Raw genomic sequence first — 23,555 nt, forward strand, 5'->3', positions numbered from 1 at the left:
AACTTAAACATGTCAAATACAAACTCACCAGGTATATGTAGGTTGTTGTAATAATACATCTGGCAGATGTATTTCGCTGAAACCATTGCACGAGCAACCCTTATCAAACGCAGCTGGTAGTGGTAAACCACGCGAAACTCAAAAATGCGTTATGAATCTGACGCTCTTCTGGTGGAGAACAACAAATATACACCTTTTGTTTAAAAAAGATTGTACTTTCTGACGTTTCGCCTGTACGTACGACTAGGCTTCTTCAGAGAATAAAACAAACACAGTAGCGAAGCGAACCCACAAAGCCTATTTTCAGTTTTCACTCAAAAATGCATCGTGCATAATCACGAGGTCATCAGCGCGAAACGTAATTGGACTTTAAGGTATAACTTTTGAAGAAAAACAAACAAAAAGTGAACATATCATTGAAAGACAAAACATCTCGTGGGTATAACCTACAAGTTCGCTGACGAAGTTATTATTTTGATGGTTTATTGTGAAGTAGGCAGCTTGTATTTGCCACGCGTTGCGTTCCCCTTTAAACCACGTGGTTAATCTTTGTTTTGGTTCCTTTTTTCCTGGATCAGCTGACTCACGACAACAACACAACGTCTCGATGCAGATCGTTGACTTTTAAATCGACTTTTAAAACTTTTAGGGGTCTGCGCATCGGCAGTGAATGCAGATGTGTTAATTTTATTCCAAATTCAACATTTGCAACATAAGAAGACGTGTTGTGTGGTTGCGTTTAACAGTATGTTTGTTTAGTTGTTTTGTGCGCCAGTCACGTACACAAGAAGTTATTGATTTTTGCAAAGCTCTGCTTTACTGTTGTTAAACCTATGCTATGAGTAAGGCTGTTATTTAAAATATATGCACAATGTGTTTGGTAATGCTCTTCTGTTTGTTTCCTAATTTAAAAAAAAAATTTCATATTTGCTAAAATATTTTTCGGGTTTAAGGTAGTAGGACCTATGAAGTTATGTTCAAAGGCAATTAGTTCTTTCGTTTTATCTGTTGCATTTATTTCAAGTTGCAGATTTTAAGTTACTTAATTTGTCCTTCATAAAGAAATCTGCAGTGGACTTTTATAGGCAGTATGGGAGGTGCTGTAAGTGCCGGTGACAACAATGATGAACTGATTGATAATTTGCTGGAAGCAAACTACATCAAGTCTGAAGTAGTAAGTTTTTTCAACTGAAAATCTTTAATATTTCAGCATGGGAAAAAGCAGTATATACTTGTCTCATTTGGCTAGACAGGAGCATGGAATTAAAATTTATGCTAGACCTTTAATGCTGTCTGCCAATTGAAATTTATTAAAAAAACACATCAAATTGATTAGATTTTATAAGACATGAACTTACTTTTCAGATCGAAGATATCTTCAGAGCTGTGGACAGAGGAAATTACTATTTGCCAAATCACAAGGAAACTGCATACCAGTAAGTTAATATGTGAAACCCTTGAATGACCTGTTGCTATGCTTGTATACTAAAAAAATTGCATTGTATAAAGGTAAATAGTTGTTGATGCGTAACTTGCTACGTTATAGCGTTTTGCATACATGTCACAATCAATCTTAAATATTTGAGTAAAAAGTTATGTTAATTTCATTTATATTGTAAAGTGTCAGAATATTTTCCTTGGGGTGCAAAATTGTACTAGCGACATATCACTTAACTTGCAAAAAAATGCAACAAAAGAAGAACTTGCATATTTGGCAAATGTGTTTTTCTCTCATAAGTGTGCAAATATATAGACAGTTTTCTTGTTGTTTTAAGTGACTTAGCCTGGAAACATGAGCACTTGCATATATCTGCACCTTGCATTTACTCGGAAGTGATGGGCTCACTTGATTTAAAGCCAGGACTTTCGTTCTTGAATATTGGAAGTGGAACAGGATATTTAAGCACAATGGCTGGCCTTATGTTAGGTAAGTTGTTTGTTCAGTTAAGTGCAGTTCTAGGTTCAATACCATTGTTTGTTTACTAAAGTTTGTTTAACTTGTTTGGGTCTGGTATTTACTGCTGTAAACCTTTTGTTTCTCCATTGTAAATAGAATAATAAAAAATATAAAGTGAAAAACGTACTGCTAATTTTGTCATTTTGTTTTATATGTGTAACAACATTACAAAACTAGGTATAAGTTTTACAATACTACCTGTTAATCTTGGCATTTAAAGCTCTGGCTGTTTCTTTACCAGGAAGTTTGTAATGTAAGTTTCCTGTATTAACACTCGGTTGAATGATCTTGTGTCAGCAAACTGCATTTTTGTGGTATTGACACTTATAAAAAGACTGATTATTGATTTCATTTAGTACATGAGCTTTGGTAATATACGGCTATTGTACTTTGATAACTGCATTAACATTGATATTTGGTTTAGGTGAGCATGGAATTAACCACGGTATTGAACTTCACTGGGATGTGGTCGAGTATGCTAGAGATAAGGTGGAGGAGTTTATCTTGTTCTCACATGCATTTGACAGGTGACTCATTTGTGTCAAGTGCATGTGATAGATGTTGACATGTTTTGTGTTTATTGAAATTATCGGCAAAGTGTTGTTGACAACTGTGTTTGTGTTTTCTTGACAGAGATAATTATAATTCTTTTTTTTTTCTGCAGATATACATTTTGTGAACCCCAGTTTGTCGTTGGAAATTGTTTGCATATTTCTCCTGGTATGTATGTTAATCATTGCCAAAACTAAGTCACTTAAGTAACTTTAGGTCTAGAGTTAGTGCTGTTTCATAATAGTGATGTACGTACTGTACATGGCAATGTAATCGCATCAGAAGCAAAACCAGCTTTGTAATACACATAAAAAATTCATGTATGGTGATGTATAACCATCACTAAAAACTACTTAGTGTAGTTATAGTTCATAACAGAAAAATCAAGCCACAAAATTTTATATGAACCAATTAGCAAAATCCAATTGTTGATTGAATTGTTTAGATTCTCCTTGCTATGATCGTATTTACTGTGGAGCTGCATGCCCAAATGAATATGAATCTTTCATGAAAAACCTTCTGAATGTTGGTGGAATCCTTGTCATGCCACTAAATGATCAGGTTTGATGGTTTGAATTTATTTGGTCAGTGCTTCACAACCTTTTTACACTTGCGAACAGCTAAAGTTTCAAAACAACTAAATGACAACTTAATTTAGTAAATCTAAGCTAAAATGTAACGAAAAGAGCATATTTATAAAAAAGGACATTTAACAAGGCAAAACTATGAGAATTAGGATCCATTTAATGCGAAAACAATATATATATGTGGATTGGTAAAAAAAGTGATCATGGACCAGCAATTGATAAACACTGTACTTTTTGTTGTTCATAATCATGATAAGCGGTATTACGATATGACTTATAGGCAAAAAACTTTGGGATGTTTGCGGAGGTTTGCCCAGTAATGATTATATAAAATATATAAAAACACTTTCTGTTTAGCCATATGTAAAGTAAACTTGTTTGAATTGTTTGTAGTTACAAGTGATCACACGTCTAGATCAAACAAACTGGGAATCGAAGAATATCTTGTCGGTGAACTTTGCAAGTCTGGTTGTATCTGAGGAAGCTGAAAACACAGCTACAGTGCTGCGTCAGTTGTTTTTTATGTTTGTATAAAAACTAGTAAAGTAAATAGTTGAGGAATGTGCAAAAAGTTTAGGAAGTTCCTCTCAGGCTGGTGCTGGTGCCCTAATCCAATGCTCCTTAACCTTGTACACTGAATATATTTATTTTACAATATTTATTCAGACTAAACGCAACATGATCTTTATCCTAGATGTAGTCGCATGAAAATGGTCATAAAAAAATTTATGAATCCAATAAATAAGGAATGTGTGGCAGCCCAACAACAACGGATGTTGGCCGAGCAGTTAATTTTTGTATTGCTAACACGTCACCGATTTTATTCACCCCTGCAAAAATTTTATTCACAATTGGTTAAACCATTTGTCCAGTTTAGAAACACTGCTGTAATGCAATGATTTGTAAGCTATGCAGAACAATAATTAAATAAAATGTGAGAAAACCATTGAAATGCTATTCCTATCTTCGTATTCCATGTCAACCATATATAACGTGTCTAATTCAGAAAAATTAATGTGGTAATACCATCCTCCTATATTGTGTTTGATAATGTTTAGCTGAGCGGAACCCAGCATCACTGCAGAGATTGTGTCGAGCTTGTGTCCGACGCCAATTAAGCAGCAAGTTCATTTCTGGCTCAAACCGAATTCACAGGAAAAAGCTTCGTGGCTTCACAGGTTTGACTACTAGTTTATGAATCGAGGCTTGTGTAAAGCAATCTTAACAGTAGAAGGTTTCTTTCAGTACAGACATATATATAAATGCTTCACATTTTTTTAGTCTGTGAAATGAGTCAGTGATAATAATATGATTTAAAGGATGTTACACAGACCATGCATGTAGTCAATTAGTCATTGAATACGTATTTTGTCAGATGACTTTCACTGTGACGTTTTTTTGTCAATATTTTTCTTGAAACATAAGGCATTGGTTCCACATATAATCCTGACAATTTTATTCCAAGACACAGAGAGTGAAAAGTCGAGCGACTCTGATGAAAAAGAATCTTCCGATGAATTTGACCTCGCTCGTAAGATATAGTTAATGTTATACAGTGGTGGGATTCATATATTTAAGCATCTGGTTCTCTCACTAGCAGCATGCCATATTAACTGCAGGAATACAGTGCTCAAAGTGAAACACGGGCCTACAACTATGACTATTAACAACCGGTTCGCATAGGTTGTTAAATTACAAAAAACTGCTTTGCACAAACTGATGCGAACCCGCTGAATCCTACCACCGATGTTGTTTGTTTATTGTAAAGCTGTGTAGCCCAAAAGTTTGTGAAATACTTCACAATATATCTTCTGTTGTTGTTCCAAATCTTTATGCTGCCTTTATATGATAACAAAGTAAACCTTGTGCTATTTTGATGGACTTTGTGTTACAGGTGAAGTCGATCCTCATTCAGACCGTGATCGTGATTCGGATGCAAATGAAAAATATAGTCCTCTATCTAAGGTGCTCTTATTATAGGAAAACTGTAAGCTGTGTCAAAATATTAGTAAATTACTGTACACTGTATTGGACATCGTGGTGAAAATAACATGAAAAACTAATCATTAATTTGCTTTGTGTTGTAAAACCATTTGAACAACATCCAGGCCAACAAGATGTTAATGCATTGTTTTGCTTTCACTTACATGCCTTGAGTTACTCCAAACACATTTTTGAGTTGCTTTTCTAACAGATGTGTTCAAACTAAACTAGGATGATAACATTGTCATGCTTGTCTAGGTAAGAAGAAGCAGTTCCATACTTAACGTTGCAACAGGAACAGTTACAGATGTAATGGAAAACAACAACACCAGTGAACCACCGACCATCACCGGAGACCCACCCACCACAGAAAGCAACACAAACTCGTCTCCGAAAGAACCAACAGATCACTCCAGCATTTCAGACTCTGTTGAAAATATGGACGTGGATGCAAATGAATCTGACACAAAATCCAAAAAACCTACACCTGATAAGAAAGCCTCAAGTTTCGGTATTGGAGATAATAGCAATAGTGGCAAACCATCGAACTCAGAAAGAAAAAATGGAAATAATAACGGCAAGTTGAAACGTAAGTGAACATCATATATTTTGTGATGTATCACTCAACTTGCTTGAGGAACGTCAGCATGCGAGAATGAGATTTGTGTTCAAATAGCTTGCTGGCATGTTGTTGCAATGTGTACCTTCAGAAAAATCGTTTTTGTATCAACAACCAGTTGTGTGAAGACATCTTGGATATCCCATTGCACAAAAACACCTTATTTATTTTTGAGTATGGAGCCAATAATATAAATTATGTTGCATTGTCCAACGATACAGTGGCCATCTGTATGCAGCTCACCGAACCAAATTTATTATTTTCCAAATCTGTCTTCAATTAAATACAGGAACAAAACGGGGCTGCTACCAGTTCCTTCGACGACGTCACAAAAATCGCAAAACTGAAGAGAGCGACGTGCCGATGCCACCTGAACGAGATCGTTCATCCGAAAGAAGCTCAAGAATAAGCGGCAATGACCCCCAACCACAAAATAGGTTGGTTGATATGATGGCAACCTGCAGAACTTGTGGAGTGAAGTGATGGTTGTATGTGTAACGAATTTAATTTCCGCCTAATGAGTGCAGCTTGGTTGCAAGGTACGTCTGAGCATCATACCTGTAGTTTTGTAATTTTATGAAACTTTGCGGAGGCGGAATTTGCTTCAGCTAGCACCAAAGTGACCAGAACAACTACATCCGCTATGACGAGTGTTTTGATAAAAGATTTTGTCTGGTTTTTCAGGCAAAGAGCCAGAACGTTTTTGATGTATGAAGAAACCACACGACCCAACACAGACAGTGGTAATATATATTGTCCGCTTGGATATTCACTTTAAAGCAACGGATTTTAAAGTGGGATCTGCGGTTTCTAATGGCTCCGTTTTGCGATTTGGGGGAAGCTGTCTATGAATTGATCTTTTGAACGTTGTTCCCTTACGCTTACGGCATTATGTTATCACAAGTAACAAAAAGTGATTGTTTTCTTCACAATGGTTTCCAAAATATAATGTTTTTACCTGCACCGCAAGTCGCAGGGAAATTGCTAAGGAGAACCTCTATTTTAAAGGTTTTGTGGGATTGTAAGTCGCCCAACACAACGTTTCGCCTTGTCGATTGTAAGTCAATATGAAGCCAAACACGATCGATAAACCGCATGTTTTTATGCACGTTCAGGTTTTAAAGTGCATTCCACGAATTTCTTTGCTCCACGTTTTTCATTGATTTGCACGAAATTCATCCAAACTATATAAACAATGGAGCCAATAACCTTATTCATTTAAACTATGTTGTTATCAGGTGATGCCCGCAGGACGACTAGCGTCAACATCCACGTCAGTTCAGATTCAACGACCTTGAGATCGTTTCTGATCGGTATGAGCAGTCGATCCCAAGCATCCACCAGGAGGACCAGCGATCTTCTTTCTTTCATTACAGATCGGGCAGTCAGAAGAATAAACAACGCCAATGGCAGCGAAAAGTCGGCACAAGAAGACGTCAGCTCGTCTGAACTGGAAAGTAACCCGTCGAGAGAAAACTTTCGCCAGGCCGTTCTAAAGTTACCCGTACCCGAATCAATAAAGCTGTACTTGTTGTACTTCCGGGAACAATAAAGGAATATCATTCGGTGGCTGTCATTCGTGTCGTTGGACCTTTAAACATTTTCTTTTTCTATTTCTTTTCCTGAAATGTACATTTGGACCATTTTGCTTTATTGGCCTTCAGTTCATGCTCGCTGGTATTTTCTTGGTGTGGTTGGTAAGTAGCGGCCAAGTGGAGGCTTAAAAATTTCTGTTTTTCTGTACAAACGCATTCGAAAGAATATTGCTTAAATACAGGCGAACATGTTTGTGACTTGAATCGACTGCTTTGGACCAGGAAATTTTGTTTGCGCAACTAACTCTGCCTGGTACCTAACCTTGGGAGTTGTTTCTAGTTCGTGAACGGCTACTTGAAACCACAACATTGAAATCGTATGATGTGTAATGCTAAAACAAACAACTCAAGCTCACGGATGGAAAAGCGGACTGGGTTTAACCCAAGCAAGATAAAAGATTCCAATACAAGTTCTTTTAGTAAGATGGAGGCAGAAATAAAATTAAAAGTCTGCATCTAGTGTAAATTTCATGTCTTCTGCTTTCGCCATCACCCCAGCCTTCTGATATTCACCCACGCGCTTCTCAAAGAAGTTGGTTTTTCCTTCCAGTGAGATCAACTCCATGAAATCGAACGGGTTTTCGCATTTAAAAACCTGGAAACGAAAAAAACAGTGATTTTTATGTATTTGCATACAAGGCCAAAGAAATCTAAATAGAACTTTAATTACCTTAGGACAGTCCAATTCAACAAGCAGTCTATCTGCAACAAACTCAATGTATTGTTTCATCAGACGGTTGTTCATGCCAATAAGTGCAACAGGCAAAGCTTCGGTCAAAAATTCCTGCAAACCAAATAAAAGCATTAGAACATTTTGGCTCCAAAAATATCAAATAAAAGCAGTAAACAAAATTTATAATGCGAAAAGCTTACTTTGACCAAATAAATATTGAAATCAACTACACTTTAGGGTAGATTTTGGAACAGTTTTTGAATGACTGAAAGTTATATTATGTTGAAACTTGCCTGCTCAATGCGAACTGCATCTCTGATTATTTCAATGATTCGGGCATGGGATGGTTTGTTAACCAAATGCTTGAACATCAAGCAGGCAAAATCACAGTGTAAACCCTGCAAGAACAAAAAAGTACTTTTGATATTAATCAATAAGGACATTTCTTAGAAAGTAAAAACTCTTTTTTCTTAAACTTTAAAATACCACAATATAGCATCTTTCAACCACCATAGTGATATCCCAATGACAAGGTTGCCTTTAAGAAATAATATACAAACCTCATCACGGCTAATGAGTTCATTGGAAAAAGTAAGACCGGGCATGAGGCCTCTTTTCTTCAGCCAGAATATTGCAGCAAAGGAACCACTGAAGAAAATGCCTTCCACAGAAGCGAATGCAATCACTCGCTCTGCATAGGTTGATTGTTGGTCGTTTATCCACTTGAGGGCCCACTCAGCCTTCTTGCGAACACATGGCATAGTTTCGATCGCGTTGAACAAGTACTCCCTGCAAAATAAACCAAATTTAAAATTTGGACAAATATGTTAGAGTTGCAGACTGTGTGTAAAAAATACACTTGGAATGCACAAAACAGAACATGTATAAAAAAAATTTATATTGTTAATATAAAATATGAAAAGTACATACCTTTCTTGACTGTCTCGTACATATGTATTGATCAAAAGAGAGTACATCTCGGAATGAATGTTTTCAATTGCAATTTGGAAGCCATAGAAAAATCTGGCTTCAGTCACTTGTATTTCTTGAGCGAAACGTTCAACCTAATCATAACAATTTATTTTACCAAACCAAACCAAACAAGCTTGTTGAAAGTTGTCAGTAGTATGTAATGAACTTACAAGATTCTCATTAACAATCCCGTCGGAAGCAGCAAAGAATGCAAGAACATGGGTGATGAATTTTCTTTCATTGGGTTTTAAACCTTCCCAGTGTACCATGTCTTTCGACAAATCCACCTTTCAAATACAGAAATATTTGTTTGTTTTCCTACAAACTGTTGGTAAATGCAAGTTTGACAAAACTAAAAAACAGCAGATTGTATTTAAAATAATGTATCTTGCTGTATGCACGCTGTACCTCTTCCACTGTCCAAAAAGAAGCCTCAGCTTTCTTGTACATTCTCCATATGTCATGATATTGAATGGGAAAGATGACAAATCGTCGTGGGTTGTCACGAAGCAATGGCTCATTATCTTTGTTACTCTAAACAAAACATCATCCAAATTGTAGTTTTGTTTTTAATCCTTGTAGTGTTTAACTAAAAACCAAATATCACTGACCACAGCCTAAACATCCTCAGATTAGGTATGTCAACATAAAAAATTTGCAAGAAGTTTGACAATTTTGCCTTATTTCTTTTCTAAAATATACGCATTTAAACCCTTACATTTTTTGACAACCCGACGGGACTTCGCTTTTCGTACAACGAATTTCGCCAAGGGCGACCACAGCGGCTGCAGCATTCACAGACCTCACCACTATTTTGCGAAGTCATGGCAAGCAGCCTTCTACAGCTGCCAGTCGGCTCATGAACAGCGACTGCTTTTATTAGTTTTAGCGCGTCATAGTTATGTGATGTAACAAAAAAGCACCGCGCGTTTCCCGGTGTGGCGCAACCCAGCTGCGTGGCGCTAATGTAAAACGGAATGGTATGTGGCGTGGTTTTACAGGCGCAAGTATGAAGAACAGGTGATAGCTTACCGGTGAGGTTTTGACGATTTGGTTTATCTTGTCTTTGCCCTGAAAATAACGCAGCACATTATTTCACGTGTAAACCAATAACGTGCTTATTAATTGACTTGTGTGTTAAATAACTTGAGATTTACAATATCAACGTCAACTACAACAGCAAATTTAAGACTCAACCTGTTAACTTACCGTTTCTTGTTGCAACTCGTTGATCTTGTTGACTTGAACTTCGCCAAGGATTTTTTTACCGGCGTTGCGTGCCATCATTTTAGTCTTCATCACGCTATACTGTAAAACAACATTACTTACTTTTTGAAGACAAGAAGTTGATTTAGTGCACTTACTGTGTTTTCGTCAACAGTTACATTTCTCATAGAGTTGGTCAAGTTGTTCAGTTTTCGCGGTGATGCAGGCATTATGGCTTTGAAGGAGATTCACAAAAATATCAAAAACTAAAAGCAGATAAAATGTCTAAACTTGCAGTAGTTCTGAAACAGCAACAAGTGTTGAGGAAAATATCTGTATCAGGCCTTTTTATAAAACTGGTTTCCTTTGTGTGGCGCGCGAAGCAACAACGGCGTTTCGCGCGAAGAAAAAATATCCTCGGATCGAATTTGGCGCGCATGACGTAAACAGAGGTTGCGGCCAATCAGCGCGCCCGTCGGCCATTTAACAAGGAAGTTTTGGCGCCCGTGGGAAAAAATGGGTAAACACTTCCAGCTGATATTCGAGCGAGTGCCGCAAGTAGGTCAATGGTTGCGCGCGCTCGATTTCTTGCTTTGTTTTCATATCTACTGACTGTAAACTGATTTAAAATCTTGGCGCTTTTATTGTTTAGTGTATGACAGGGTGCTGCGACCCGGTAACTGATTAAAATACTCCCAACTGTAATGCGATATATGGGGCGACCTTATGTATTTTATTGATATTGTACACACATGGAGTTTGCCATGGCTCGTTCAATGCACATTCATTAAAATATAATCAATTTATCAATCTTTTTCAGGGTTGAATATAAAAATATCAGTATAGAAAAGAGGCTGGATTGACGTAATTCGTCAGAAGATAATTAAAACATACGTTTCATCAAGCATGTCCTCTTGCCAACAGCAACCCACAAAAGTAACCAAGGAGTGCTATAAGTTGCCAACGGTAGCGCCAATTAAACGCTATTCGCTGGTTGGGATGGCCATAAAATGCCTGTATTGTCGCATAACAGGCATCGTCGTAGTCAGACTGGCTCTGAAGTACCATGGAGTTTGTAAAATGCTTTTTGGTGTTTTTGATGTTGACGATTCAATTAGTCAAAGGAATTAATATAAAAATAGGTATGTTTGGGGGTTTCTTTGGTATCTTGTTCTAACTTTGGTTTGTTGTGCAGCTAGTTTAAAAAGCATCACGTGACATGAAAATGCGCAAAAAACTAGCCGCTTAAAATCGCTATATTTTTTCATTTTAGGTGTTTTGTACGATACCAGTACAAAGTCATTAGCAGAGCAAGTGGAGATTGCAGTTGCCAAATATACAACACCCGACACTACAGTAAACACGACGAAAATTTCAATCAACCAACACCAAAACCTATCAGGTCAGTTTTAGACATTTTTCAAGAGTACATTAGTCACGTGACTGTTTTCACGCAGATGTTGTTTCGAACGAAAATTTTACCGCCCTAATCTCGGTGGCGAGCAAATTGGAATGCGGAAATCTTACCGCGATCAAAAAGCTGATCCCGATTTATTCCATAGCTCGGTGAGCGCCTTTTGTTACTGAGTGCATAGATAGACCATAAGCCTTTGTGTTAAAATAAGGAACCTATTGTTTCTGACAATGCATACACAAGAACAATTGTATATACTAGAACTGAATATATAAGGCTGCGCTGGTACAAACAGTAGAATAAGAACTAAGCACGCTTAAAGAATAGCCATTTTTCGGATGGTTGATATCAAACAAAAACTGTGTTATGGGTCGTTTTCTCAACAAGAAGTTCATTGCTGACACATTTTTTATTGATTGGCAGAACATTGCACTCTTGTGAGACAGGACAGTCGGAAAAAAGCATCTCGTATCTATTTCCTCCAAGTTCATCGCTCATATCAGCCATTACTACCTCTGCCAACTTGTATGGTTGGAGCAAAGCAATAGTTTTTGAAGAAGAAAGCAAAGGTAAACATGTTACAATAAATACATGGCCATCCATGTTGCCAAACACAATTCAATTGGCCACAATGCCCAGAAAATAGGATTTGTCATCATCATGTTTCATGTTTTGTCACTTAGAAATGCAGTTTTCTTTCTCCGACATGCAGTACGCCCGAGAATACGGCATAGAAATCATAGCGTACAAGGCAAATGGAGACGAAGAATCGCTCATCCGAACTATGAAGTTGGCGCGTAAAGAAGGGGTCAGGTTAAATGGATTTCTGCCCGCCAACCAAACATTTTAACAAGAATTAAATATTTACTATCATAATTTGTATCCTAACTTTAGCAACCGTATTTGTTAACATTCTGAAAAATTTTCTTTTGCGTAGGGCGTACATACTAAGCAGTCCAGCGGTTAGCGCCCTGAGTATTATGGAAATTGCTCAGAAAAAGCAGTTGGCCACTTCCAATTTCCACTGGTTTCTTCCAAATGTGGTATATATGCTTAAAATTATACTATGAACCCTTTAAACAAATATCAAACATCAAAACGATATTCCGCAATTGCATAGGTTAGTATAACAAATAGAACCTGTTTTTGGCAGTTCATTGACCCGGACAGATTTCTTGATCTTGCACGAAGCGGTGTGAGAATGTCATTTCTATCGAGGTGTGCATTGTTTTGAGACGAATTTCACAATTTAATTTACTCCGACCAGAACATTTTGGAATATCAACTTGATTAAATGTTATTGTTGATGTGCGTTATAGTTTGTGCATTAACACTTTCGTCAATTCGCAGAACGTTATGAATTCCTGTACAGTATAACATTTCGCCAAATACTTATTAAGTTAATATCAATGTTATAATCACAGCATAAAAAAAATTGTCTTGCGGCGAATTTTTTCTGCTTGGTGCAATAAGTCACAAAATCCCATCATTCCATTGGTTGCAGTGCGGTCATAACCCCGTTGGTCCGTGGTCTCATGACCAGATACGCATCAGAGGGTGCCGGTCTTAACGTCACCTCTGACGTGATGTATAATGACGTCATCGCGTCGTTGGCGGGGCTGGTTGTGGAAAAGCTCGCGAAAGCTTGCGGCGACGGGAAATGTGGCATTGTTGATAATACGGGGAAGGTATATTTGTGTGTGGTGGTGGTAAAAATTTAAATTGGTGACTTTGAAGTAGTGACATGTTGCATATTTCTGTATTAAATATACTACAGCTTGTGCGCACTGACGTTAAAATATGGTTTCGAATGTGATGCGCTTGCTGATATGGCAAAAAATGAAATAAACATAATCCTTGGTCATATTATCTACTAACTCAAGCTGCTCTGTTAAGCCATTTTTTTTGTGGCACGTATCAAGTACGCACAAATAAGAATATAGACATTTATTTATACAATGACACCTCATTTTTAAGAAAATAATTTGGTTTTGATGTTTTCGGTAAAACCTGTTTTGTTTCTGTCCAATTTTAGCCTCAATGTGGTCCATGGGAAGGGGACGTCCAGTTGGCTGCGCCAACAACTGCATCAAGGTATGGTTGTTATATTGCTGCTGATTGAGTGTCAAAATTGATCATCAAATAATTACGATTAGGAATCCGGCGGATGACCCTTTTTTGTAATACTTTTATATAAGTTGACCATAAAACTAGACTAGCCCATCTGAATACGCTTCATCACTTTAGTTGGCTACAGTTTTCATAAATGCTCGCAATAGAAAAAATCGTTTGTAATAAGTTTTGCCGTTAAAGTGCCATATTCATTTTTCTGTTGCGTTTCAGATATTTGAAAAAGCGCGCATTGTCGGACGTGGAAACCAGACCTCCAAACAACGACGTATGCGAGTTGGACATGCATCGCAGCACACCTTGTAAAAGGGTAGGTTCCTATGCTTTTTAAAATATGTAAAAAAAATCTATACAGGAGATGTATTTGGTAGTGTGAAACTTCCCATCGGCTGTCGTTGGCATGACACTCAAAATCTCACATGACAAATTTTATCCGGTGCAAAAAATCATCATTCCTCACTATCTTATCTAAAAAGTAACACAATTTCGTTGCTCCACTGTAAGTGTGTCCTCCTTTAAAAAACGCTAGGCAATATTTTTTCACTTTCCATCTTGTACAACTAATGTGCAATTCTCTATAAATATTACACTAAATTTGATGTTTTGATAATTGTGTTGTTTATAGATATCGAAGATACTTGCTCAAGGTGAACCGTTCACTTCCGTGGAAGAAAGAAAGCACATGGTAAAAGTTGAAACAATCGACACCTTAATGGCCAGAGGTATTTTGTTCGTCACAATGGCCACCTTGGTGATTCGTTGCCAGGCAGGAATATGTTGGCTAACACATAGTTAATGAAGCGTTCTTACGGCAATTGTTCATAAACTTTGACATTCACACCCTTTGACCTTAATACTAACAGACCAAGTATTTTCAGGTGCTACTAAAGACAGAAGACGTTCCAAACGAAATTCACCCAGGGCGACACAAGAGACATTTAAATGTCCTGTGTTTGAATGGCCAGAAAGCATGACTCAGCATATAACAGGTAAGAGCTTGCCCTTTATCTATTTATGCTGACGAGTAACTATGTGAAACCATACACAGTAGATAGCAACCAGCATTGGTGGTTTGCCTTTGTGGCAAACAGATTACAGCCTTTAAACTAAAACATGTGTAAATAAAATAGTTTTTATTCTGAACACGAAGACAAACCCCATGCAACGGACATTTGTTCTGTTTTTTTTTCAGGTTCTGCTGCATCCGTTTCCACTCTATCCTTGCAATACGAGTCAACCTCGAATTTCTGTTCAAACTTCACCGCCAGCGAATACCAATGGGTAAAACTTCAAATTGTACTTAGTTAAAGATGTATATCTGTGATCGTCGTATTTGGTGTTCTTCATTTGTAATCGCCGTGCTTGGTGTTCTTTATTTGTAATCGTCGTGCTTGGTGTTCTTTATTTGTAATCGCCGTACTTGGTGTTCTTTGTTTGTAACCGCCCTGCTTGGTGTTCTTTGTTTGTAATCGCCGTGATTGTTGTTCTGCAGTCATATAAAGACGGAAGTTGCAGCAAAAACTTCCTCACAGCAGCGGAGATTACTCATTCCGGTTCTATCTTCATCACAGAGTTAACACCAGCGGATAAAGAGGTATTAGGACTGTAAATTCTAGTTGGTTTCTTGGAGCATTTTTGTGTTTTAATCTTTTAAGTCAAGATTTAAACCATGTGAATACTTGCTACAAGTAATTTAATACATGTACAGAACAGGTAGGACGAGAAATCAATTTAAAACAGATATTGTGCTACTTTTGCTGCCAGGCATGCTACAATTTAAACAGGACAGCTCTTCAGGCATAAATTAACGTTTTATATTCTTCCGACCTTTCGTCTTTCATGCAGTAAGACTTAATCAGTTTATAACACCGCAATTCAAACGTCAACCACACAAAAAGCTGATGTTTTAATTCTTTGCCATCGACGGCGGACACAAAACTTAGAAACAATTATTATGTAGTTGCCGAGGGAGGTCGTCATAGCTGGAATATTTGATGGGAGAAGATCTTTGCTCAATGTTAGTTACAACCCCTTCTCTATCACAGATCTCAAACTACCGAGACGTCCACTGCTAGTCTGCGCTATATGGGTGAGTTTAAACTCTGGTGAAGATTATGTGAAAAACTAAGACATGGTTTTGTGGACACGGTTACGTTTAGTACAAATTCAAACCAGTTTTTGTTGTCTACGTATTGTCTGGTAATAAGTACCGTACCTAGATGTTACAAACAGGTATAGTAAAAGAAAGTTATGTTGGGATTGCAAGACTGAGCGAGAACTTCTATTGTGTTGGTTAGCAATGCACCTCCCTCCAACTAGCGTTAACTATTGCAAAAATAACTATTGAAATCTACTATACATGTGCATTTTATGCAGCAACCACCATGGTTGAGTTGGAAGATGAATGAAGAAACTCAGAACTTAGAATTCGAAGGTAACAAACCGTGTTCAGGCGCTAAAAGCGACAATTCAGCCAAAAACTTCTAAACGATTTATGCAACAAACTCGTATCACCGAAAGCAACACACAGTCAATCGTAATCTTAATCAAAACGTTTTTTTCTCGGCAATTTATTCTCAAAATTAGATCATAGAACTTGACGCAACTGCACAAAATACTGCACAATTTTAATGATGCTGCAAAGCGATTTTTCTTCATAACCCCCAGTAGTATCGCCCCCCGCCCTTTACCAAAAAACTATAGGCCTACACAGTACACATACACAAAGGTAACAGGTCATCAGAATGATATTCCACTTGCAGGTTATCTATACGAGGTTCTGGAGTACATCGGCAGATCGATGAACTTCTCGTTCGAGATGGTGATGAATCAGGAATTCAACTCCGGTCACCGTTTGACGGAAGATGAGTTGGAGAGATCGATGTATAATAGTTTCGAAAACGATTCGGTAAGAATCAGATGTTTAAAATTTTTGGACCAGATTCAGGTGTTCGTGATATTGGTCGAAAATCTGCCGTTTAGTGTGAACGCAATCATAAATATTTTATATCCGCGAAATCATAGTTTATGGAATTATTTAAAGTCAAGTTCATATGCCAACTATTTTAAGAGAAATGATCTGTGAAAACCAGTTAGTTACCAGTTGTTGACTGATGATGACAAAAGTTTTTGTCGAAACGTCTTTAACATGACAGTGTTAATAGCAATATGGGCCAGTCTATTTATACTCAGCATTATGAGAAAACCCGTGAGTTGTGTTCCTACCAGTAGTTGTTTGGCGAATTGCGATAAATGACCGTTATTATTTATGTACTCACCTTAGTTATCAACATCTACTCTATATTATATTGTAATGACACGCTGATTTTTTTGGTCATTTTATGTATGAACACTTGCGGCAGACTGATTATTTGTGGGAATGCGTGGCGATTTTTTTTCTCTCGTTTCAGTGTGACTTTTTTCTCCACACCAAAAGTATCCGGGGCGGCAGGATGGGACGGGCTGAAACGGTCGATCTTTCTCTCGCTTTACAACAACCATCCATGTTTCTACTGACCAAGAGATTGGAGAAAGCCGAATCAATCGACATCTGGCAATTCATGACTCCCTTCCATGAGGAGAGCTGGATATATTTGTGGAGTAGCTACATCCTGGTAATGATACGAAAACAAAGACAACTCAGTACATACATATAAAAAAATACCACAGCTGTTGAGATTAACATTGGAAAAAACTCTCGATTTACACTTTTGAGTTAAAAAATTATGGGGTTCTTCCACAGGGTATAGCTGGGTCGCCCAACGTTAGTTACAGATAAAAACCAAGTAGTAACAGAATTAGATATATTGTCGTTTCTAAACATACGATAATATATAACAAAGTTTCTGATGAGCTGACACCCAAGTGCTTCAGGCTTCTAACAACTTTTTTGACTAGTGTTTGCCAAATTGCATTTTCAATAATTTTCCCTCATATAACTGCGAAATTAATGTGCAAACGTTTCGATTACACCAGTTCATGAGGCTATATTGTTTGTCCTAAAGATGAACATAGACGTGAGTTATGTTCCTATATTTCAGGTATCTTTATTTTTGGCGTGGATCAACACGAAGAATCCGTACGAGTATCAAAAAATATCCGCGTCGTTCGGTCCCGATTCGGAGCCTTCCGACCACTTGGGGGTGCTAAACAGCCTTTGGTTCAACTTCTCGTCGATCGTTCAACAGGGAGTTGATATTGTACCAAGGTGAGTCGGCTTCCAGATACAAATTCATATTTAGGAATTGACGTATGAATTTTGAAGCACTAAACGCAGGGGATGCCGACCTTTTTTGGACCTCCTGTTAAAAGGGCAACGTCCCCAAAAAATACTATTGTCCTGACGCCACAATAATGGAAACGTCTATTTCAAAGACGTTTAACATCTGTTTGGTCTCAAGTGGTCGAAACGGCAGATTTTTCTTGGAAATAAACGTTTTCATTATTATTGTGGCATAAAGTATAACAGGTGGAAATCGCCATGACCCTGCATGACAATTGCAATAGAATTGAGGATGATACCCACAAGCGATTAACAAGAGTTATTGTCCTTCGTTGAGCTGTTATTTATACTCTCAATTACTGGGTGGTGCTTGAGAATCCTTTGTGTAAATACTCTGCCTAACCCACAGGTCAAAGGCCGGCAAGATGCTGACAGGAGTGTGGTGGTTTTTCGGGTTGACGATAATCACAGCCTACACCGCCAACATGACACTGTTTATGACACAAGTAAGTTGTTAATTTGAGACGATATTGACAAACTAACGAACCAAAAAGGGTGCGAATCGAGTCAGAATTGTCACTCAGCAGAAATGACTGCAAAACTGCAGTGAAGTATTGTAAGTTATTTGTTCATATTTACTTGTGTTAATTGCTGCACAAATGTCCTTAAGCAGTAGTAGTTTTTAGCGAAGGAAACATTTTCTTTGTATAACCTGTCTTACTTTAGCAATGTACGTTAAATTTAAATTGTACAGCAAGCCGTGTCAGTCTTAACTAAACTGCTCTTTCTAGTTTACCCATACGTAATATTCTAATAATCAAGGTAAACAAAGGCGGCATCGAGACCTTGGACGAGCTTGCAGGTCAAAAGGAATTTGCATATGGTATTATGCACGATAACCCCATGTTAACTCTCTTTCTTCCGGATGCCAAAGAACGTCCGTACACGTAAGTTACGACCGGTGTACGATAATTTCGTCATTGTTGTAGCTTTGGTCAAGGTACCCACGTTTGGCATGGGTTTCGCTCCAATAGACAAATCATTAAAAGATTAAGGTTATGCTTAAGAAATAAATTGATGTTCACATTGGGGTATGTCCCTAAAAGAACTTCTGCTTTTCAGTTATGTATATTAAATAGGGCCCACATAAATTTTACGGTGGTTCACCTTTCGGTGTCCTAGTTAAAAAATCAAATTATTTTCATTATTGGGAAGGGAACACATTGTGTTTTTTACCCTGGGTATTTGATTTCGACAAAACGGCCGGTATCGATAAAGAATAGCGGTATTTTTTCGGGTGCTTCGTAGAGATTAAACAGCAATGGAAACAAGACAAATTTCCGAAATGGTGTTGCTCTGGTGGGAAATTGAAAAAGCATGATGAAATTAGTAAAAACATACAATAGAGATAACTTTGTTCAATGTGTTTGATTGCAGGTTGCTTTATAATTACTTGAAAAAGGAATGGAACAATTCGGTTTTCAATTCTCACCAACAAGCGTTTGACAGAATTTTAGCGGGAAACTTTTACTTGATGTCTTCGTTCGCAACGGCGGTTGAAGCTCTGACCACATCCTGCGAGTTCGACAAGGTTGGTCATACTTCTGTAAAACAGTGGTTCCCAACCATTCTTGGCTTACACCCCTGAGAAATATATGATGATTTTTCGGCTTCCAATGAAAAACAAACCAACGAGCGACCGCTTAGATTGCTGCAATCAGCTTTTCTAGCCGATTCTAGATGGAGGGTTATTATCGTAATAAAAATTGCCCTAAATATATATAGCATTAAATTATCGACAAACCGCATGATAGAAAATTACCTGAATAAATACAAAGCTCGCGGCACCCCTGAAAGTTATAAATGGCACCCTAGCATACCGCGATATCCCGGTTGGGAACCACTGCTATAAAATCGTCAAGCACTGTGGGGAGTTTAAGTTTCTCTTACATACACACAGGTTGGCACAGGTTTCTACAAATACCAGTTCGGTCTCCCATTTCCTAAAGGCTCCCTTCTAATCCCAATCTTTAACGACCACATCGCACAACTTCGAGATCGCGGTATTCTTTCCATGCTGGAGGAGAAATGGTGAAATTCACACATGGTTTAAATATTTTTGTCGTGAAACTCATGGCGAATTACTTTAGTGAATGAACTTACGCCGATGATAAATCCAGAAGTGTTAGTCTGCTTGCACCATTCCACAGCAACGTATTGGCTTTGGCATTTGTATTTAATCCATAACTATTTGAACTATTTCGTGTCACGGAAATAGTCGGTTGTACACGTTGCCACCAATGCTAACACATTATCAAACTTTATGGAATTTACACGATATAACAAACCTTTTGTCAGTTAACCATACAAGAGAGTGTGAATAAGTTAAAATTTGAACAGGTTTTCGCTTGAAACGAAATGCGAGAACACGAACGTGGCCAAAACCCTGGAGAATCAACTGGACATCAAAGCGTTTACAGGAATGTACGTCTTCCTTATTATCGGATGTTCGATTGGAATTTTTATCTGCATTTCAGGTGCGAAAAATTGCCTACGTTTAATATTTATTTATTTTTTAATAGACTACTCTATAAACTCTATTTCATATGAAGAGGTTGAGGTTGTTATATTTAATTGTTTTTCTGCGTTGCAGAAATTGCATGGGTTAGGTTTGGTGGAGTCACCGGAATGGCGGGAAAAGCGAGAAAATATGAATTTGAGGTAAAATATTAGCGACTGATAGGTGGTGTTTAACTGCTTGAACGGTAAACTGTTTACGGTCCGTGTACAATACGCGTGCAGGTATTATGTGTTTCACAAAGTACCAATGAACATATTTTTACCTGTCAAAAACCACCTAACCAGCAACGCTTCTTTTGCGTGAAACAAGTAAAAACTTTAATGTCAATTGTAAATATTATAAGCTTTTGTCATACGATTTTAATTTTTGAAAGCATCTTCAGTTATTATTTCGCGAACTATTCAAAATCTAAACGCGTCCGCACGAGGGCGATAGAGAAACGCGAGTTTTTAGTTTCGTTGCACGATTGCAGGAAAACCGACGGGAAAATCGGAAAACGCTGAAAAAACTCGAGGAGGAGTTTGAGAAGTGGGAGGGAGGTTGGGAGGTGTGGAAGTTCAAGGAGTGGAGTAACCATGGCAACCCGAACGACATGAAAGAAGGTAAGAGCATAGATTAAAACTTTCGAAACACTATTGGGAAAAATAGGGAGCATTGCACGGCACCACTTGCTGGGCACAATAATGAGATATGGAAAAAAGTACGCAAAAAGTGACATCAAATTCGTGAAATTACTCACAACGCTGCTTGTTCGGTAAACATGCAACGTTTCATTAAAGATAATGTTGAATTAGTGAGGTCCATTTCACGCTCCAAAGCGTTGACCAATTGCAGCGAAATGTGAGACGAAGTTTCCTTGTTAAACCCTAAACCTGGAAAATAACAATTATATATTTCATCACGTCTGGAAGCCGCACTGTGAAGTATTCAAATGATTAGGGAGCAATATTGACCAGTATTGGACCAGATAGGTCAAAATAATGTGCGTCGGCAACAAATGATTGGATTTTATCTAAGGTAACCTTATAACGATTTTGTTTGAAGACAAAAGGAACGCAATGCTGGCGCAGAAGATTCGAGAAACGACTTTGAAACACGCCCAACAATCTTGTGAACTTTGCGGAAAAACAATGCAGCCGAAAACAGGGCAAGCGGCTGCGTACAGGTCAAAATAGTTCTTTCAATATTGCCGTATGCTAAAACCGATGATTCCACACCAATCTGTAGTCGCTGCTTAGTTTACCCGTTTTTTGAATTCAAGATTGTTGATAATTTGAACTGAATGTCATTTGGCGAATTTACGTGGGAAAGTATGACAATAACTTTGAGGAAAGCCAATTAACGTCGACGGAAGAAGAGTTGTTGATATACCAGACGGGTTCTTTTACAATGTTTGCTTATAGGAGCAACATCATCACGAAGGACGGGCGAACACCAGACAGCGGACGCTCTAGTGCCGCAAGTGGTCTGTCCGTCACGGAAGAAGGAAAGATGGGTAAAAAAAATATGTTTTTGATAAAATTAAAGTAAAACTATGCAATTGCATCAAAAATATCCTTGTTTAGATATTACTGCTGAGAAAAAAGAAAAAATGGAACTTAAAGAAAAAGAAAATGTTCCTTCCGACGCGCTGGAAAAATCCCCTGTTCCACTGCCCATGATCACGCAGGAAATACCCGTCAAAAACCACGAACCGCCACAAACTACCACTCGCGCGGATGTTTTACGAGAGAAATTTTCACTTTGTAACGTCAGTTCTGTGCAGGTAAATTGACATCTCCCCATGAAGGGTTGTACGCTTGCGGGCTAAACCCAAGTCCGACAAAGCACACGGTTTTATTACATGCATTTAAGAATCGGGACTTTGTATTCTGTAAACGAATTTTAAGCAGAAACACTATACTAAAGGATTTACTCATCAATTCCGAGAATAAAGAAACTAGTTCATGACAATGTTTCCAACAGTATGGGCAGTCTCTTCATACTCAGAATTATGTGTAATTTGTTACATTTTCCACTAAACTCGCTATTAAAGTACTATCCACAACCAACAACCTTCTGTGATTCGCAATAGATTTAGAACATCTCACTGCTCTTTCCTACGATGTATTTAACCACCCCTATACAGATAAACCGTCTTGTAAAACAACATACCACATTGCTGAGGATTATTTACAATACCTCCGATATTAACTTGAACAACACATATCCGTATTCCCCCAGTCTCACTCCTCACTGGCAAGCGGCCCACTTTCCATACCGGGAATCAGCGCCTCCGATTGGACAGTCTCCACCAAGCTCGGCGACAGTGTATATGACGTCACAATCGAGCCGCCCAGCGATTTCTCGATGTCCGGTTACCATCACAACGACGACGATCATTATTACGAAATAACATCGAGTGGACGCAGTTCGTCGTATTACGAAGACAGCAGTTTTACCGAAGAAGGAGATTACCCCGATGTTGAGTGACCGCGAGATGGCGCACATGAGCTTGTACGGTGTTTTTCAAACCGATTTATATACGGAGTTTAGTTTTAGACACCTAATTGCCCTGCCTATAGTTTATTGCTTGTGGTTTAGTTTTTGTAGACTTGTGTAATCTTCTATATGAACAGGAGCACACTGCGGAATTGTTCTCAGATAAAATTGTCGTTTCTTATAAATTTTATGTCCCTTATGTTGATTGCTTCTAAACTGATTTGCTTGATTCGAAAATCCATGCGCCAAAATTCGTGTAACCGACAAAACTGCTCAGTCCGCAGGCGAATTTAAATTATTAATCTAAAAATGTAAGTCAAGATCAAGTAATAAATATCACTTAGCAAGTAGACCGCGTCTCCTTGAGCTGTGTTGACATCACAAAACTTGCAAGGCGTTGTCAAATGTGGGTTCTTGAGAAACTTGGTTGGCTCCTGCTCCAAATATAGGGCACCATGAAGTTTGGGATCGGCAAATTTTTTACGGGTCAGCGGAATTTAGGCCCTCGGGATTCGGGGTCATGCAGTAATCCCCCTCAAGGTCGTAACATTAAAGAGCGCTCAGTCGGTGACAATGCGGCCAG

At 38.1% G+C, this 23,555-nt stretch overlaps 3 protein-coding genes across 4 annotated transcripts; 2 read left to right on the top strand and 1 right to left on the bottom strand.

The window, feature by feature from the left end:
- The first annotated feature begins 1,027 nt into the window (after positions 1 to 1,027).
- Positions 1,028 to 7,491, top strand: LOC145901668 (uncharacterized). The gene is made up of 14 exons (XM_082989426.1): positions 1,028 to 1,174; positions 1,366 to 1,436; positions 1,776 to 1,927; positions 2,382 to 2,484; positions 2,622 to 2,677; positions 2,955 to 3,070; positions 3,490 to 3,604; positions 4,155 to 4,274; positions 4,562 to 4,627; positions 4,991 to 5,061; positions 5,338 to 5,668; positions 5,988 to 6,135; positions 6,383 to 6,441; positions 6,937 to 7,491. Exons 1-14 carry the CDS (start codon positions 1,091 to 1,093, stop codon positions 7,248 to 7,250), a joined length of 1,806 nt encoding a protein of 601 aa, XP_082845552.1. The 5' UTR covers positions 1,028 to 1,090; the 3' UTR covers positions 7,251 to 7,491.
- Positions 7,492 to 7,540: 49 nt separating this feature from the next.
- On the bottom strand, positions 7,541 to 10,447 carry LOC145901669 (ribonucleoside-diphosphate reductase subunit M2-like). 2 transcript variants are annotated; one of them, XM_082989427.1, is made up of 10 exons: positions 10,303 to 10,447; positions 10,148 to 10,246; positions 9,971 to 10,009; positions 9,347 to 9,472; positions 9,109 to 9,225; positions 8,897 to 9,030; positions 8,527 to 8,755; positions 8,260 to 8,364; positions 7,964 to 8,077; positions 7,541 to 7,888 (listed from the first exon to the last, which is right to left on the bottom strand). In XM_082989427.1, exons 1-10 carry the CDS (start codon positions 10,372 to 10,374, stop codon positions 7,736 to 7,738), a joined length of 1,188 nt encoding a protein of 395 aa, XP_082845553.1. In that variant the 5' UTR covers positions 10,375 to 10,447; the 3' UTR covers positions 7,541 to 7,735. The 2 variants fall into 2 exon arrangements, with proteins under 2 accessions (XP_082845553.1, XP_082845554.1); XM_082989428.1 differs by lacking the exons at positions 9,971 to 10,009; positions 10,148 to 10,246; positions 10,303 to 10,447 and adding an exon at positions 9,657 to 9,789 and having other exon boundaries at positions 7,542 to 7,888.
- A 533-nt stretch (positions 10,448 to 10,980) lies between these two features.
- LOC145901667 (uncharacterized) lies at positions 10,981 to 23,319 on the top strand. The gene is made up of 30 exons (XM_082989425.1): positions 10,981 to 11,286; positions 11,418 to 11,546; positions 11,602 to 11,710; positions 11,982 to 12,127; positions 12,242 to 12,371; positions 12,496 to 12,601; positions 12,712 to 12,776; positions 13,063 to 13,246; positions 13,594 to 13,652; positions 13,902 to 13,998; positions 14,314 to 14,410; positions 14,567 to 14,677; positions 14,881 to 14,969; positions 15,181 to 15,293; positions 15,657 to 15,777; positions 16,065 to 16,122; positions 16,451 to 16,596; positions 17,099 to 17,302; positions 17,729 to 17,895; positions 18,320 to 18,416; positions 18,733 to 18,857; positions 19,348 to 19,501; positions 19,871 to 20,001; positions 20,311 to 20,447; positions 20,564 to 20,631; positions 20,964 to 21,093; positions 21,536 to 21,656; positions 21,895 to 21,986; positions 22,057 to 22,256; positions 22,715 to 23,319. Exons 1-30 carry the CDS (start codon positions 11,211 to 11,213, stop codon positions 22,961 to 22,963), a joined length of 3,711 nt encoding a protein of 1,236 aa, XP_082845551.1. The 5' UTR covers positions 10,981 to 11,210; the 3' UTR covers positions 22,964 to 23,319.
- Positions 23,320 to 23,555: the final 236 nt, after the last annotated feature.

The sequence above is a fragment of the Ascidia mentula genome, chromosome 5 (assembly GCF_947561715.1).
Source record: "Ascidia mentula chromosome 5, kaAscMent1.1, whole genome shotgun sequence".
NCBI lineage: Eukaryota > Metazoa > Chordata > Ascidiacea > Phlebobranchia > Ascidiidae > Ascidia > Ascidia mentula.